Source organism: Vidua macroura, chromosome 21, assembly GCF_024509145.1.
Source record: "Vidua macroura isolate BioBank_ID:100142 chromosome 21, ASM2450914v1, whole genome shotgun sequence".
Taxonomy (NCBI): domain Eukaryota; kingdom Metazoa; phylum Chordata; class Aves; order Passeriformes; family Viduidae; genus Vidua; species Vidua macroura.
In genome coordinates, this window is record NC_071591.1 from 8,544,322 (window position 1) to 8,561,419 (window position 17,098).

The 17,098-nt window shown below is 45.8% G+C and overlaps 1 protein-coding gene across 6 annotated transcripts in view; it reads left to right on the forward strand.

Moving 5' to 3' along the window:
* Positions 1 to 17,098, forward strand: part of TNC (tenascin C) — a 71,867-nt gene that overhangs the window by 32,017 nt on the left and 22,752 nt on the right. For 2 of the 6 annotated variants that reach the window (XM_053996030.1, XM_053996031.1), the window contains 6 exons: positions 668 to 757; positions 1,396 to 1,659; positions 10,651 to 10,923; positions 12,858 to 13,130; positions 14,198 to 14,470; positions 16,744 to 17,019. In XM_053996030.1, the coding sequence (XP_053852005.1) occupies positions 668 to 757; positions 1,396 to 1,659; positions 10,651 to 10,923; positions 12,858 to 13,130; positions 14,198 to 14,470; positions 16,744 to 17,019 (1,449 nt within the window). The remainder of the gene's footprint in view (positions 1 to 667; positions 758 to 1,395; positions 1,660 to 10,650; positions 10,924 to 12,857; positions 13,131 to 14,197; positions 14,471 to 16,743; positions 17,020 to 17,098) is intronic. The other 4 variants (XM_053996034.1, XM_053996035.1, XM_053996032.1 and 1 more) reach the window with 3 other exon arrangements.

The window sequence follows — 17,098 nt, forward strand, 5'->3', positions numbered from 1 at the left end:
ACATTAGAGGTAAAAACAAATTTTGAGTGATCTCAAGCACATTTTTTTGGGACAAGAGGTTACAAATTTGAAATTAGATGAGATATTAGGAAGGAATTATTCCATGAGAGGGTGGTGAGGCCCTGGCACAGGGTGCCCAGAGCAGCTGTGGCTGCCCCTGGATCCCTGGCAGTGCCCAAGGCCAGGCTGGACAGGGCTTGGAGCAGCCTGGGATAGTGGGAGGTGTCCCTGCCATAGCAGGGGGTCAAACAAGATGATCTTTAATGTCCCTTCCAACTCAAACTATTCCATGATTCTATAAATTGAGTAGACCAAATTGAATTGAAAGCCATGTGAAATGGATTTACCAGCCAGCAGAAGATATGTAACCATTTCACTTCCACATACATCCCTGAATCCAACGAATCAGTTCCCCTAATTCTAAGCAGTTTTGTGGAAGGGGCTTCACACCCCGAGCTCAAAAGGCATTTTCATGTGCTAGGGGTGGGTGGGATTCACTGGTGCCAGTCTGCAGCTTGTCAGCTGGAGGATCAACAGAAACCTCAATTCTCTGCAGAGAGGAAAGCAGATCTCTTACTTTGCATCCATTCAGCCTTCCTTATTCCAACAAATGTCTGCAGGCATATTCCATGGACAGGAACTCACATTTCTTCTCCTCATCTCGTAGGTTTGAGGCCTGGAACTGAATATGGCATTGGAGTGACAGCAGTGAGGAATGACAGGGAAAGTGCTCCTGCTACCATCAATGCTGGCACTGGTGAGTGTCCTGATCCCATCTGAGCTCTGGAGGAAGCAACTCAGGTGGAGCCACTCCTTCATTTCTAAGAGATGCTGGAAGAGACATTTTAGAAAGTTCTTAATTTCATTTTGCTACATTTCCCGTCAAGGAAAAGAAAAATATTTCCATAAAGGTCATGACCTCTGAATATGACTTCTTTTTCCTGTCCCTTTTAATGTTTTGGGAGTTTCATCTCCAGGTGAGCTCCCTAATGATAATAATGCTTGCACTATTATCTATGATCTCTCTGGCCATCCTCTGTCTGTGAGGGTTTCTGGCAGGAATGGTGGTGGCCAAAATGTTGATGTGACAAAGAGAGGTTGCAGTACTCCTGATTGACCTTCCAATCCAGAATTTTTCACACAATACTGCCTTTTCCCAGGTGAATTATCTGAAGGCTTTATTTCTGCCTCTCAAGTATAAGGGGGAGAAATTTGTTCTGGTTTTGTCTGTAAAGGAGAGCATCATCATCCTCCACCCATTTCAAAAGGTCCCAAAGGTGGGCAGACCCTGAACTGCTGCCAGACCCCAGTGGAGATGTTCCTCTACAGATGCCTGAAAAACTCTCTCAGAGCAGTTCAGAGACACCTCAACTTTGCTTGTTTTTCACCCTGTAGATCTTGATAACCCCAAGGACTTGGAAGTCAGCGAGCCCACTGAGACCACCTTGTCCCTCCGCTGGAGAAGGCCGGTGGCCAAGTTTGACCACTACCGCCTGCTTTACACCGGTCCCTCTGGGAAGAAGAGCGAGGTGGAGATCCCTGTGGACAGCACCTCCTTCCTGCTGCGGGGGCTGGAGCCAGGCACCGAGTACACCATCAGCCTGCTGGCAGAGAAGGGACGGCACAAAAGCAAACCCACCACTGTCAAGGGCTCCACGGGTGAGTAGCAGCTTTTGGTGGTCACTGGGCAAGGACTAGCCCAGGGGTAGCTTCATCTGATTTCCTAATCCGTATCTGGGGAACCTCCTGCAGAGCAGACAGCTCTGCCAGCATGAGAGAGTGAAGGATGGCTCTGTATGTCCCTCCCTGCTGTGTTCACCTCCATGCTCCCAATGATTTCTTACTCATCCTTTGAGAGGCCTCACAAAGAGCTCATCCACTGGTCCTGCATGGACGTAGAACTCATTCTTTACTTTAGGTGAGGCTGTGTATTTTTGTACATCATGTCTTTTACATGTTTTGCTTTCTACAGCCAGAATCCTAAGAGGAAGAGCAACCAGAATGTGTTTAGCTTTGTTTGTTCCTACCTAATTTATTCTCTTCACAGCAGGCCATCATCCCTCAGCAGGGCCAGCGGGGCTCTGATGTTGCCCTATTTCAGTTTTCTCATCCTAAAGTGGGAAAGGCTCCTGTCCCAATCTGGTCCAAGCCACCATTTCCACTGGGTACTGTGACTTATATTTGTCTGTTTCTGCCTTCTCCATTTGTGCAAAGCACTCCCTCTGACCAGTATCAGATGACTTCTTGAACAAGGTTTTATCCTTTGTGAAACATTTGGAGCCAAGTTTTGTTGCATAGAGAATTATATCTCAGTATAGAACACAAATAAGTCCTGAATCTTTAGGTTTCTCAGCCTAAATCCTGTGAGGCAAAGCCTTAACTGCTCTAAGCAAGCAGAGATGGTGAAATCACAATCAGCTGGGCTACAGTTATTGTCCCTATCAGACACCAAGGTGTTTATCCTTTTCTCCCCAAAGACCATCTGTGAGGTGAGCACATACCAGACGTTGTGGATTTTACAAATTAATACCTACACAGCTTAAATGATCAAAGCTGGGTTCATATTCAACACTCCCTGGCAGTGTTCACGCCAGCACAACCTCTGAATGCTTTATAGAGACAGCAATCCACCAGAGAGTTACATGGTCTGGAAACCATCAGTCCAGAACGAGTTGTTTGATGCCTAAGTCAGGCCTGTGTCCAGTGCAGGGAAAAACTGGGAAGCCTTGAGGCACATCCAGAAAAAAGGAAGCTGTAGGTTTGTGTGGCAGGTGTGAGCAAGCTTCAATTTTCCAACTTTCTCTGTTGGAAGACTGAGAGTTTTCAAGGAAGTCTGCAGAGCTGGTGAAGAGGCAGAAACAATGTGCTGTGGAATCTCACAGCCTGGTCTTTCCAGCACCAGCTTCCAAAGCTTCACAAGTTGACTTCTTTTTCCTCGTTTGCCTTTTTTTTTTTTTTTCTTTAGAAATACCTTCATCTGGCTGCTGTATTTATTTTATGTCTTTACTCAGAGCACCAGTAAACAGAGAGGGCTCTGCAGTGGGCTCCTGGGAGCAGCAGTTGAAATAACCTGGCTCTGTGACCTTTCTCCTGCGTAGGAATGGACAAATCCAAACACAGAGCACAGGGAGCACAAATTCTCTGGAAGCCTGGGCGGTACAAGACAAGTGGTCTCTTCAGTTTGCTTTTCCATCTACCCTCAAGACACTCCTCTTTATCCATGTTCCAGCACTTGGGAGGTCCCAAGTCCTCAGGCTAAAGCCAAACAATCTTGTTTTGCCCTCTCTTGTGGAGGCAAGCTGAAACATTCAGAACTCATGAACCTAGAGCAAAGGACACATCACAAAATCTTCCATAATACAGGATGGAGGCCACTGTTGCTTCTGTCTCTTCACAGGGTTGAAGTGCAGCTCAAGTGACAAAGACTTTTTTAACTGATGTCCCTGATCTTGCACTCAAGGGATGGCAAAGATAATAGAGTGAAGTTTGCTAAATTTTGCTGAAAAGGAAAGAATGAATATTTCATATTTCTGTTTGCTTGTTTGTGTCTTGTAGCTCCATGTAGTGTAACCCTAATGCAAGCATTGAGTCCTGACCCAGAGGATCTCCCTGAAATGAGTTTTTTGCTCCAGGAGGCTTCAGAAATGCAGGAGAATTCCATGAGGGACCTTGTGGTCCTGAGGGAAACAGACCACACAGCTTTAGTGTCTTGTGGTGTGTGAATACAGGAACCCACAGCAGTTTTGTGCTGGACACATGGAAGTGTCACAGCTGAGCCCTTCCTGCCCAGAGAGCCCCTGGGAGCTGGGATTGACAGCCTCCAAACCAACACTTCCTATAAAACCAAGGTGTGTGCATTGCCTGGAGAGCAGCACTCTGCTCCTCTGGAAGCTGTGCCTACCACAGGAAACTCCTTTCTGTTATTAGTGAAGGTATCACGAGGGTCCCACCTGCCATTGCACGAAGGTTTGCCTCAGAAATTAAAGATAATGAGCCATTTCACTCCTTGGAGGGACCTTGCCTTGAGCATGTCCCAGCAGATGAGCAGCTCATCTGCAGGGTGAGCACGTAGCCCAGCTCTGAGCAGCCCAGCAGTCAGACTGCAGCTTTGTTCTCTCCTGCTCTGCCTCTGGAACCCTGCCTGCAGAGCACAATGTGGGGCCTGGAGCAGGAGGGATGGCAATACATCAGGCATGAGAGGCCTGGGGAGATGAATGAGTGAGCATTAGAGAAAGCATGAGCCAAGCCCAAATTCCTCTGCTGAAGGACCCAGATTGTGCAGCAACTGTTGATGAATGGTGGATGTGGTACTGTCTTGCCTCTGGAAGTGAGTTTGTACAGCAGAGCATGGCTTGGAGAAGTGACTTTTCCATTCTGCTGAATGTTTTTCACAAGATTTATGCTGTTTACCAAAGGTCCTTGTCCGTGGTGTGCGTCAGCCCCTCTTCCTCTCCTGGCTTCTCCAAGGCTCAGATTGCGCCACCCTTTTTTATACAAACTCAAAGAAACATTAGCAAGAATGATGAGGTGAGCCAGTTCCATGGGAAAGTGCAGTGCTGAGCACTGGGAAACTAAATTTGCCAGGGAAGATTGTCCATTTGTTCAGCTGACTCCTCTTCTGAGAGCACCTGGAGCCTGAGTTCAAGATGAGGGTTTTTAGAGGTAGCTACTCCATTTCTGGAGTATTTCTGGCTTGTGATGTGGTGCAGCGGTTTCTTCATGAAATTCAGAGGTGCACAGGCACTGCAAGCCTAATTTAATCAGCTGATTAAGAGAGGGGAAAGTGGTTTGGCCAAAGGGGGCTAAAAAGAAAACCTCGCTGGGTCATCATGTCTCACACAAGAGATTAGGAAAGTGGCTGAGAGCCCCTCTTGGGAATGATTTAAAATCCCAGATTCAAAAGCAAGAAGTAATACAGAATACTTCTTGCTCTATCCCAAGGAGTTGGGGAAATGTCACGAGCATCCTTTTTAGTAAAACCACCAGAGAAACATTCCAGTGGAATTCCTCAAAAGGCCAACACCACACCACAGACATATTCAGGCCAGGCTCAGCCTGGGGATTTTACCAGGAGATATTGAGCTATTTCCTAAGCTGACAGGAAGTATTCCAGCCTGGGAAGGAGTCTATGTTTGTTATCCATCCAGTTTCCCTTTTACACAGCTTCAATCTCTGCTCATTCATCTCACCACTATGAATCATTCTCTGGCTGTCACCCACCCACCTGAACCTCCCAGAGCTCTCTTTTTTTTTTTTTTTTTCTGCCCATCTCTTCCCCTCATTGTTAAATCAAGTGTTTGAGCTCCACCACTCTTGTTATTCGACAGTTTGATTGTTTTCCAGATTTTCCATTATCTGTTACAGCATTCTGCCTGCTCAACAAAGAACACTGATATTTCTGTGGTATCAGAGTATTTTCCATGTATTCATAGAATTTAAATTTGTCCATCTCCTGTTTGTTTGTACACAAAGCCACATATTCCCCTGATACACATGAAATGAATGTGGGATATATGAGTGTTAATATCTGTGGTAGAGGAACACCATTCTTTCTCACCCACAAATTCATTTGTGGAGTCATTAAGTCCAAGGTAATATTCAGAATTATATTCCCTATGTTCCATGGAACAACCTGTACATGGCAACCTCCATGTAGCTCCCAAAGTTGGCACAATACAATAAATTCCACTTGTGAATCCAGCAAATTTCTGGATTCAAATCTCACACAGGTGGTTGGTCCCTCAGATTTTTTATAATATACTTGAACTGCTGCTGCATTTTCCACCTAGATTGGAGTAACCAAATCCTTGTGTGGCTCTGCTAGAACAGGCAGGGATGTGGGAGAAATGTGGGGTGGTCAGGGAAAATGAGAGGCCAGTTTTTATGATCTTACACAGGGTTCTCTCACACACCCTCAGAACATCAGGAGTGTAATGCCACCCTAATTTTATGTTGTCTCTTGTATTTTTGAACATTTGATCTTCACTTTCCAGTTCAGGGTTCAGTTTCCCAGGGAGCTGTCCCTGTGGGATGCACTGCCGCCCTCTCCTCCCCACTGGGCTGCCCACTCTTGTCTTCAGCAGAAACCCTCCCAGCAAAGCCCAGCCACCTCTGTGCCTGTTAAATGAACAACTTTTAGACTAAACAAGTGCCAGTGCTCTTGACGCTGTCATTTTTTGCCTGTTCCCAGAATAAGAAAGACTTGCTTGGCACCTGCTGATGCAGCTGGGAGTTGCAGAATGGTTCCAAACCTTTCTGCTTTGTTCCACGAGCTCAGCAGCCCTGGAGCAGCCAGATAACAGCTCTGACAGTGGTTTACTGGGAAAGAGGGGATGATGGCAGTGGTGAGCATTGTAGCTGTGCTGGTGTGATGGAAACATGGTTATCTCCAGATTGCAGCATAGTCAGAGCCTGCTCAGATCATGTCTGGGGTGATTTAAGAGCAGTTCTTACCTAAATCAAGAATATCAATGTCATATGTAAATATACATATTTATATTATATATAAATATAAATAAGTCTTTGCCTTACAGGCTTCTCTCCTTCCCAGAAGTGAGCAGAAAACTCACACTGTGAAAACAATGTTTTCACACCTGTAGTTGACCTGAGAGCATATTTACAAGATAACATTTCTGCATCTATTTGAAAACATTTCTAATTGATTTTGCTCCTCTGAAAATGTATTTCTTTGTGATGAATGTGTGAATTTGGACACCTGTAATGAATCCTGAGTACATATTTGTGCTGAGCTGATGGATGGTGCTCGATGACTTGCTTTCTCTTATTGAATGCAAGTGGAGCATGAAAGCAAGGAAGTCACCGAGGTGTGAAATGATGTGGGTTCCCACTAATGAGGAGATAATTCTGCATGTCAGAAAAATCCCCTGCCTGGTGCCTTGTGGCTAGGATCAGAAACACGTTGCCTGTGACCTCCACAGCTCTCAGATTTCCAGAATCTGACTGTTCTACAGGATATACCCATAGATCATTCAGCGTGTTGAAAGCCAGGCCTTTCCCCTTTCCATTCCTGGATCTCCTATAAGAAATATTTTTAAAGTTCTTTCTATCCTAGTTTTCAGGAAAGAATGTGTGTCCCCTCCACTTTCTTCTGCATGTGTCACAATGGATAACTTCTCCAAGCCTGTTTTTGGTAGGATATGAGGAGCTTTAGCATGTTTCTGCTGTGATTTCTCAGCCTGGGTTTGGATGTGTTTGTGATTTTTGGCATGAAATCCCTTCATGGTTTGCATCAGGAGTATTCATTGATGGGTGTTGGAAAAGGGCATGTTTGGATACTCAGGGTTCCAATGTGATGTAAATGAGCAAAGTTCTTTGGAAGTAATCAAAGAGAACTGATTTCCATCAGCTGAGGATGTGCCAGCTCCCTGCTGGAAGCATTCCTGCTCATCTCTGTGTGCTGGTTGTTGCTCTGGATCTGCTGCTCAGGGTGGCTCTGTGAGAACCAGCCTGTGTGTGCTGATGCTCCCTTTGCTCGAGGCCTGGACTCAGCCTCCAAAACCAGGAGAACTCCTCTGTTTGCTTTGTTTCCAGAGCTCCCAATGCACAGCCCACAGAGTGTGTTGGAGCAGATGTTAGCAGATGTTAGCTGTTGTTTGGGGGGTTATTATCAGGAAATTTTAGCACTTTTTAGCACTTCTGGTCACCACACCTGGAGAATTAAACAGTGAAACACCATTTGATCCTCCTAGCTCAGTTATTTAACATCCCCCAGCTCTGAGCCTCCTGCTCTGCTTTTATTGCCCCCTCACCTGCCCAGCTCAGAAGCCACTGGGGCTCTTCATGACCTTAACATAACCCACAGGACTTCCAGCAGTTTCACCCTGTCCTGGGCAGCACAGGATGAGGTATTTGATCAGTTCCCTATCACTCTGAAAGGCCTGTCCATTTTAAAGAGAACACAGGAAATATTTCTGCTGGGAAATCTTTGAGAAACAGAAATTCCCAATCTCCCAGCTGGCTCACAAGTCCAGATTAACCTCTGTGGAAGTACTCAAAGCCAGCTCTCTTGATCCCTGGAAGCTCTATCTGCTATAGGTATTTCCCATGGATTCACAGCCACGTGTTCCTTTTCTGCTTCAAAATCCAGAACTTCACTTCCATATGGCTTTGGTATGGATTTTAGGCTTTGTGAATGATGCTTTTCCTCTTGGCTGGTTTATTCTAACTTTTGCACGGGATGAAACTCTTACAGCTATGGAATGAGAGCCTCGGGTGGTGCAGCATGGACAATGCCCCATGCCGTTTTGCAGGTGATGCAGCATCAAATCTCTCTTTTTAGATTGCATGCAAAGAGAGACATTGATGCATCTGCTGCTCATAAGGGATGTGGGAGCAGAGAGATGCTGCATGTGCTTGTCTGGATTGTGCTTAAACACAAGAGGAGTTTGGCATGGAAGTGGCAATTTCAGAGAAAAAAAAAAAAAGATTGTGACACCTTTCCAAAAACTCCCACCTCTTACCCCCGCTCCATGAATTTCATGAGGTGACAGGGCTGAGCTCAATAATGACCAAAGCACCAGGGTGTGAGCACAGGTCTGGAGACTAAGGACTGTACTTCCCTCAAAACCAAATTCCCAACATGAGGTAAACTACTTATGTAGAGACACAAAGATTGTTTCACAGAGCCAGAACAGTCTCACCTCTCCATGGTTTGTTCTCTGTGATTTTGTTTTTTGTTTGTTTGTTTGTTTTAAATAAGAAACATCATCCCTTGATCTTTACCATGGCACTGTGGTTGCTTTGTCATCTGTGTTGGATGCTGATGGCTGAGCATTTTGGAGCTCCCCAACAATCCTGTTTGGTGCATGATTCCACAGGAGAACCCCTTGGTCCCTGGAGAGCATGAGAGGGTTGTTTGCTTTTCTGTCTCTGACATGCATGAGAAACAAATGGCAGGAAAAGGGGCTCTGCATCGTGGAGGAGAATGAAACTGAGCATTTTCAGAGAAATCAGAATTGCTTTCAACCTGTGATGGTTCCTGCATTTCTTGTTGTAAACAAGCTTCTATTTAAAAGATTTAACTTCACTGTAACTTTAGTTTCACTTTCATTTTAAGGAAATGTATTTGTTTTATTTGTTTCTGTTGCCACCAACAGATCGTGATCTCTGATACAATCAGTTCCCTTTCTGTTCTGCTTTCTCTTTTCCAGATAACAGTCCCATTTTGACAGAACTCCTATTTTACCTCAGTGAAAATCCTTTCTGTTCCTGATAAGGGAGGACAGCTCTGGATTATTGCATTTCTTTTATTACTGTTGAACATTGTCATCATGTCATAAACAATCTCTTTCCTTCTAACAGGATGGGAAAAGCTCAACAGAACTTGTGTTCCTCAATAGCAGCAATTTACTGATTTGTTAATGAATTTTACTGAAGATTGTTATGATCTATGAGTGCTCAGCCTCTGAAAATCCAGCCCCAGCTGCCTGGCTAAGGCTTTGAGCAGTCTTGCAACAATCACTCTGGTTTTACTCCATATGAGTGATGCTACTGAGCCTAAATTTCATTTATTCCAAGGCCCCCTTAACTTCTGTATTACAACATGCATGAAGTTGAAGTTTACAATTGACAAATCAGATCCATTTCCCTTCATGCAGCATCTCTTATGAATTCTCAGTCATGCAGAATGGGATTATTCAGAGACACTCTGTTCTTACTGTAACACTTATGTGCAACAATTCAAATAAATCAGAAGGGTGCTAGAAAATCATCACAGGCCACAGGTCAGTGATAGAACACACAGGAGTTTCCAGGTAGAGAAACCAGGCAGTGCTCTCTCCTTTTCCCCTCTGACTGTTAATATTAAGGAATCAGTTGTGTCTCCCTTGTAGCAAAGAATTTTCCATTCTTGCTGAGCAAATGACCTCAACTTTCCAGTGTAACAGCAGAGCTACCTCTGATGGCTCCCAGCTTCCTTGGCTACCCCTGTGGGGCTTTGCAAGAATGTTAATTTCTGTGAATGAACATTTTGATTTTAGATTAATATCAGCAACTCTGAAAGTCCTGTCTCCACCCACGGGAAGGGTCTGTGGGTAGAATAATGTGACAAAAGAAGACAAATCCATTAAAGACATGCAGCCATGGAGGCATTTTCCTCTTCTTTGTTGTTTTGTATTAGAAATAGTTTGGAAGCATAAGCAGCATCCTTCAAGTGGATGCAATTAAAAGCATAAATATCTGAATCCCAACTACTCTAAGCTGTACCCTTTCCTACCCCTACAACACTTCAGTTACTTCAGAATGGCACTGAAGTAAAGTTGTTTCACAACTCGGTGTATCACACTGAGTGAAGTTGTCACAGTAATACCTACTTATCTCACAGAGAGTTGTGATTAATGTTGATAAAACACTCATAGCTGTAAGATTCTCTATGAGCTGCTTTCTCTGGGCAGCCTCTAAATGTTTATTAATTATTACCGTCCTTCTCTCGCTGTTCTGTTTGCCATGTCTCCAAAGAGGCTTTATTGAAGTTATCTGAGGCAGCTGATAATGTAAATGCAGGGAGGCAGGGGAGCATCTCTGTGGCCTTGATTAAATGTGAAATTCATTAACACAGAACCTCATTAAATAATCCGACATCAGCACCCTTCTGCAACCCAAGTAACAGATTGACTCTCTGTCCTTATCCAGAGGAGGAACCTGAGCTGGGGAAATTCTCAGTAGCAGAGCCTGGCTGGGATGGTTTCCAGCTCACCTGGACAGCAGCCGACGGGGCCTATGAGAACTTTGTCCTCCAGGTGCAGGAGTCTGGCAAGCCCGAGGAGACGCGCAATGTCACAGTCCCGGGGACACTGAGCTCTGTGAATGTCACCGGCCTCAAGGCCAACACTCCTTACACCATCACCCTTCAGGGGGTCACTCGGGGCTACAGGACCAAGCCCCTTTCTCTTGAGACTGCCACAGGTACCTCTCCTGCAGCCCCAGGTTCTTTCTGACAGAGATGTGAGCCGGAGCTCCTGCGAGCGCCGGGCAAATCCTGCTCGCTGCGTCAGCCTTGAGCTCCTTAAAGCTTGGCTGAACATCTCTGGCATGGAGATGCCTCATGGTCAGGTTTCCCAGCCAGAGCCTCAGTGCCCTGGTGCAGCCCTTCCCTCCCTGCTTTCCCCCACCCTGCCTCAGAACAGCTTTTTTTTGTTCCCTTTCCTCACTTACATGGCTGACACTAACAGCAAAACCCAGCTGGATGTTGTACCTGCTTGGGAAAGGCCAGGTTGCCTGGTAAAATTATAAAAATCTTTCATTTATTAGCCCAGATACTCAAAGCCTGAGAGTATTTTCAGTTTTTACTCTTCAGAAGCTGCCTCTGCAATTCTGCAGCAGCTTCTGTGTGAATTCAGACTCAATAAAGTTGTGGGTACCTGACTCAGGGCAAGGACAAACATCTTCCATATGTTCTCATATAGGAAAGGACACAAATTAATTCCTAATAAGACAAATAAAAAGCATTAATCCATCTAAGATCATGAAACAGTCTGGCCTGAAAAAGATATAAAGGAAAAGATCAAATTCACCAGAACTACCCTGGGATAAAACTGGCCTGAAAGGAGGCAGGTGAGCTCTGTGCTATCAGGAGTTTGCATGAAGCTCATCAAGGGCCCCAAAATAATTTTCTGGCTGATCATGTGAAACGCAACAGTTTGAAAAAGGAGCTTATCACAGGCTTTGACCATGAGAGATAAATGTATATTTTCATCTCTGCTCTGTGGCTCTCTGATCCTCCCAGGTGTTATGATAACTGCAATGAACAGTGTGAATTAATTGGCTCTAAAGGGGCACCAGTGGCCTTTCCTTCAGATAATCTCTTGTAGACAATTTCTGCTGCCTCTGGGCTCCCCTCCAGCCCTTTGCAGCCTCCTGTCTCTGTGAGATAGCCAGAGCTGGCTCATGCCAGGCTCCCCCAAGCACACAGCAACCAGCACAAAAAGGGATGAAAGCACCTGTGAGAACTAATCAGAATTAAAGCATGAAGTGCAGCAGAGCTTGCTTGTTTCTGTAGTGCTTGGAGCAGCCTGGCTTGGGCAGGAATGTCTGTGCTGTGTCCCAGTGAAAGTGCTGAGCTTTGAGAGTCCTCACCAGGAGCTGGGAGCAGATGCCCGTGGAGAACAGAGCAATGTGCTGGACAAAGAGACAAAGCAGGAAACGCATCATGGGTGTCCTGCCTCAATATGCAATGTGCTCCCTTCCCTTACCCTCGTGAAAACAGCAGAAAGTGCCCTGCTGAGGTTTTCCCTTCCCTTTCTGGGTCAAGCTCAGCACCCGGCTTTTCAAAATCTTCCCTTCTGGGGACTTCCAATTGTTAAAAAATATCTGAACCTTCCTGTAACACTACGGGGATGTCTGCAGAGAGGAAGAAACCCCAAGGCATCTCTCCCTGTTTTGCATTTTGGCTCCAGCTCTGAAATTACAAGCCAGCTTTCACAGACTTAAGCTGAAAGGGAAACTAGAAGAGTAAACAAAACACAAGATTTTCCTTTGGATAAAGCAACAGCTTTGGTTTTAGCTTCTCCTAAAACTGGAAGTTATCTTTTCCAAATGCCCCAGGGGCATTCAAGAAACTCCTTTTGCATCTGCTTTCACACTCAGACCTCAAAGGCATGGCTGCTCCCGAAGAGAAAGGGAAATAATCATAGTTTTAAATGTTATTTTAATTTTTTTTCTTATCTAACATTTTGTGACACTTTCATTTGATTTCCTCCTCTTAGTACCTGTCTGCTTGTAGCAAGCTTTTACTCACACCCCCTTCCCCAGCTGGCAGTGCTGCCAGCATGGCAGAGAGGAGCCTTTGAGAGCAGGAGGAGGTCGGGGCACCTTCTGACCGGTGTTGTTTCCCTCCCCAGGAGAGCAGCCCGGCGTTGCTGAGCTAATGGTTTCCGACATTACCCCCGAAAGCTTCAACCTCTCCTGGACAGCCTCCAACGGGGACTTCGACGTCTTTACCATTGAAATTATTGATTCTAACAGGTTGCTGGAGCCCATGGAGTTCAACCTCTCAGGCAGCTCAAGGACTGCTCATATCTCAGGGCTTTCTCCCAGCACTGATTTCATTGTCTACCTCTCCGGGATCTCTCGCGGGTTCCGCACACAGGCAATCAGTGCTGCAGCTACCACAGGTACACAAAACCTACCTCAGTGCTAACTCTGCTTTTTTGAACTCTTCCTTACAGGTTGTGCCCCCTTCCCTGCCCTCAGCTACCCCACTTCCCACCCATTTCTCAATCCTCTGCCTCTACGCCTTCCGAGGAAGCCCGGCCGGGGACATTGTGAGCTGTGAATGCTGAGCCACCATCCCATCCAGCAAAGTCAGGCAATCACATCGTGCTGGGATTCCACTCACACAATGAGTCTAGACATCAAGGTTGGGGCAGCCTCTGAGGCAGGAGAGAAGCAAAGCAAATATCCCAAGAACCAAGTGGGAGATGATTTCTTACGGTCACCTTTCAACCTGTGTGTGCACCTGTCCCACAGCTCAGAGAGGACACAGTTTCTCTCAGATAAGCTGATTTCTAGACATATATTTACCCTGATTCTCCCAGAAGATGTCAGGCACGTTTCAGTCTGTGCCAGCACAATCCTGCAAGGCACATTCAGTGCTCGAATTCAGCTTCAATTATTCAGCTTGTGTTGGGTGAGAGATTGAAAAGTCCATTTGAGTTGATGTCAGAGAAGGAAATAGGCAGGCACTGAGTTGCTGGCACATTGAACATTTCAAGGTTTTACAGTTGACAGTTTTCCCAGAAAAGACAGGGAAATCAAATGTTCAGGATGATAGTGGGAAGTGAGGACTGGACTACAGAAACAGAACGTTGCTATTGCAGGCAGATAATGGCTGCTGATGTGATCGTTTAACACCTCCACCAAATTTTGCCCCTCTAGGAAAAGCTGTCATAGTGATTTGTCATAAGAATGGAGTAAAGTGGTCAGTGAAAGCGAAATATCAAATCTCAGCTATATGATAATATAATACCAATTTCCATCAGCAGCAGACTGTGAATATCCTCATTTGATGATGGGTAGCAGGGTCAGGGTAACAGCAGGGGTATGGGAAACATAGGGAAACACAAGGCTGCGTGACCCTTGTGACCCGTGGTTGGGTGAATTCAAACTTTTCTATTAATTTATTTTATTGCTTTGGCTTTTAATAACTCTGATACGTTTCCATTTGTTTTTCTTCCCGTAGTAGAGGAACTTCTCCTTAGCAAACTCAGTGTATCAAACGCTACCTCAGCCAGCCTGTCACTCACCTGGGAGGCACAGGACAAGGCCTTTGACCACTTTATTCTGGAAGTCAGGAACTCTGACTTCCCCTTGGACTCCCTGGTGCTCACAGTGCCAGGGGACTCCCGGCACTCTGTAGTGACCAACCTCAAAGCTGCCACTAATTACACAGTCCAGCTCCATGGGGTAATTGATGGGCAAGGTGGGCAGACCTTGACAGCCATGGCAACCACAGGTATTTCACAGTTTCACCTTCCAGGTTTGCTTTTTATTCTCCTTTCCCTTGCTGTCCACCAAACTGCTCTAAAACGTGGCTCCAACTCATCGTCGTTCCCTTGGGGAATTATAGGGATATCACCATGAGGGGGAGGCTGAAAGGCACTGAGAGGACTTGGAAAAAGATCTTTGGCAACGGAAAAGGCTGAAAAAGTGCCCCCAGCATTAAGAGAGGCAGTAGTAAACCATGATGGTTTCCTTATATATACACACCTCTCTGCAAGTTCAGTGTATATATAATTGCCTTGCTCCAGATGGTTGATGTGCTTCACTCAGCATCTTTGCACTTGATCTTGAATGAAGTTGTTCATCCCACCCTCCCTTGCTTTGCTGGGGGTGGGAGAGAGGCCTTCATGTGGTTCTCAGCCCGGAGAGGCACCTGCATGTCAGTTTTGTCCTCCTTAAACCCAAATGTCTCCCAAGGCATTTGCATCTCTGGTGGGCATTTCGTGCCGCATGTGAAATGATCAACCCAAACTGCATGGAGTGGTCTGGCCTCCTTCTGCTGGTTCTGATATTTTCTCTGCCCAGGATTTTTATGTTCTCATCACAGAGCAGAGCTCAAAAAACAAATTCCCCTTTTCTTGGTGGTCAGCCCAGCACTCTGCCCCTTGCATTGCTCCCTTTGAGTCTCCACAGCCTGTCTTGTTTCCTTGGGTGGTGGTGATTCCAGGATGGCAGGAGATCACTAAGACTTGCCTGAGGATATGACTCCAGCTCATTTTGCATGTAACATTCCTGGGAGTCAGGGAGTCATGTTGGGAATGTGCCTGACCATGGATGCAGGTGGCATGTGAAGGAATGTGGCCATGCCAGGATGAGGTTGGAAAAGCTCTGTTTGCCCTCTCTGAGCTGCATGTGGGACTGAGGGCTCAATTTTCCTGGGTTTTCCATCCAAGCCTGTTTGCTTTGTGGATATTTTCTCATCTCCTTGCCTGTCTTCAAGAGCACCATGGTGGCACCTTCCCTGCTGGCCATGAAGGCATCCATGCTCACTGGTTGATAGCATGACATCTGTGACATCTGTGTCCTTAATCGGGGCCACTTCCATTCACCTCTTCCCAGACAATTCCAGAGAACGAGGTGGATTATCATTTAAAAGTCTTGCAATGGGGGACGGGAGTAAAAGTTGGAACATCTTGCAGCAGTACTTGTTTTAGCAAAGGAAAAGATTTCACTCTTTCACCACTCTCTGTCAGTGGGATCCTCTCTCTGACTTCTTTCCCAGCATGGATCACTCTTCCATCATTATTTTTCTGTGTCTCACTGGCTGCATTTCCCAATGTGTTCTTGGTTCCTACGTAATTGGCAACATAAAAATTAGAAAATCAGCCCAGAGAGCAAACACAGGGTTCTCTGACCCTCTGACTGTTGGGTCGTGTTTGTTCTCTCTCTGGGCTTTAATGAAGCTTTAATGATTTTTGTGCTAAGTGTAAGAGTTTTAAAAGAGAATGGGTAAGGAGCTCTCCCTCTCCTGAAGGACAAGTTTCTCTCCTGGCAGGGCAAAGATGTGAATTTGAATTTTCTCCAGCAGAAAAGGGAAGTCTTGGCTTCTTAAGGAGGTGCCCTGACCACTGAACAGTCAGGAAGGAGAGCAAGAGCAGTGTTGTGGGGTTTATTGTTTATTAGACATTCTCTGATTGTGCCTAATCAGAGGATGAGGAACACCTTATCCATGGAGTCCAGGGAGGTTTTGGGCTGAGATTAGTGCTGATAATATCCCTGAAATCCCTCCTAAACCTCAGAGTCCAAAAATAGAAGTATCTACAACTCCAGGCAACAGAAACACCAAACAGAACCTGGAATGTGATTTCAAGGATTCTTGCCTGAATCCTACTTTCTCTATTTTGGAATTGCTTTGGGTCTGTATTCCCATCAAATTCCCAATGTGGAGTTCCCACACTTTGTATGTCTATGCTGTTGGTGCTTCTGTAAATCAGGCCCAGATTTCATTAGGCAAGTTGAGTTTATTGAAGAAAATTTAATGAAAAAAATATAAAAGTCAGCACTAATTTCATGGCTTCTTTCCAAAACCTGAGAAAATAGCTCTTGCAACACTGCTTTTTTAAAAAATTATTATTTTATTTTAATATTTTTATTCAACCACAGCGAAACAAGATTAAAACATTATTTTTGAGCGCCTACAACCCCCCTCTGCTGATTCCCCCACCTCTTTGAGTAAAAGGGTGTTCCTTTCACCTGTCTGTTCACCTGTGTTCCTTTCTCCCCCAGAGGCTGAGCCACAGCTGGGCACGCTCGCCCTCACAAACGTTACCCCTGACAGCTTCAACCTGTCCTGGACCACCCGAGATGGGCCCTTTGCCACGTTTGTTATCAAAATCCAAGATTCCCTGGCGGCACACGAAGCCCAGGAGCTGACAGTGCCGGGGGGCACCCGCAGCGCCCACATCTCAGGCCTCACAGATCACACTGCCTATGACATTCACATTCAGGGCACCACCAGGGCAGGTGTCCACACAGAGCCCCTCACTGCTTTTGTCACCACAGGTACCTCCAAGCTCTGGAGTCCCTTTCTTGGCTCTGGGAAATGCATGTTCCCAAAAAGGATCTCCCCAGCACGGAGTAT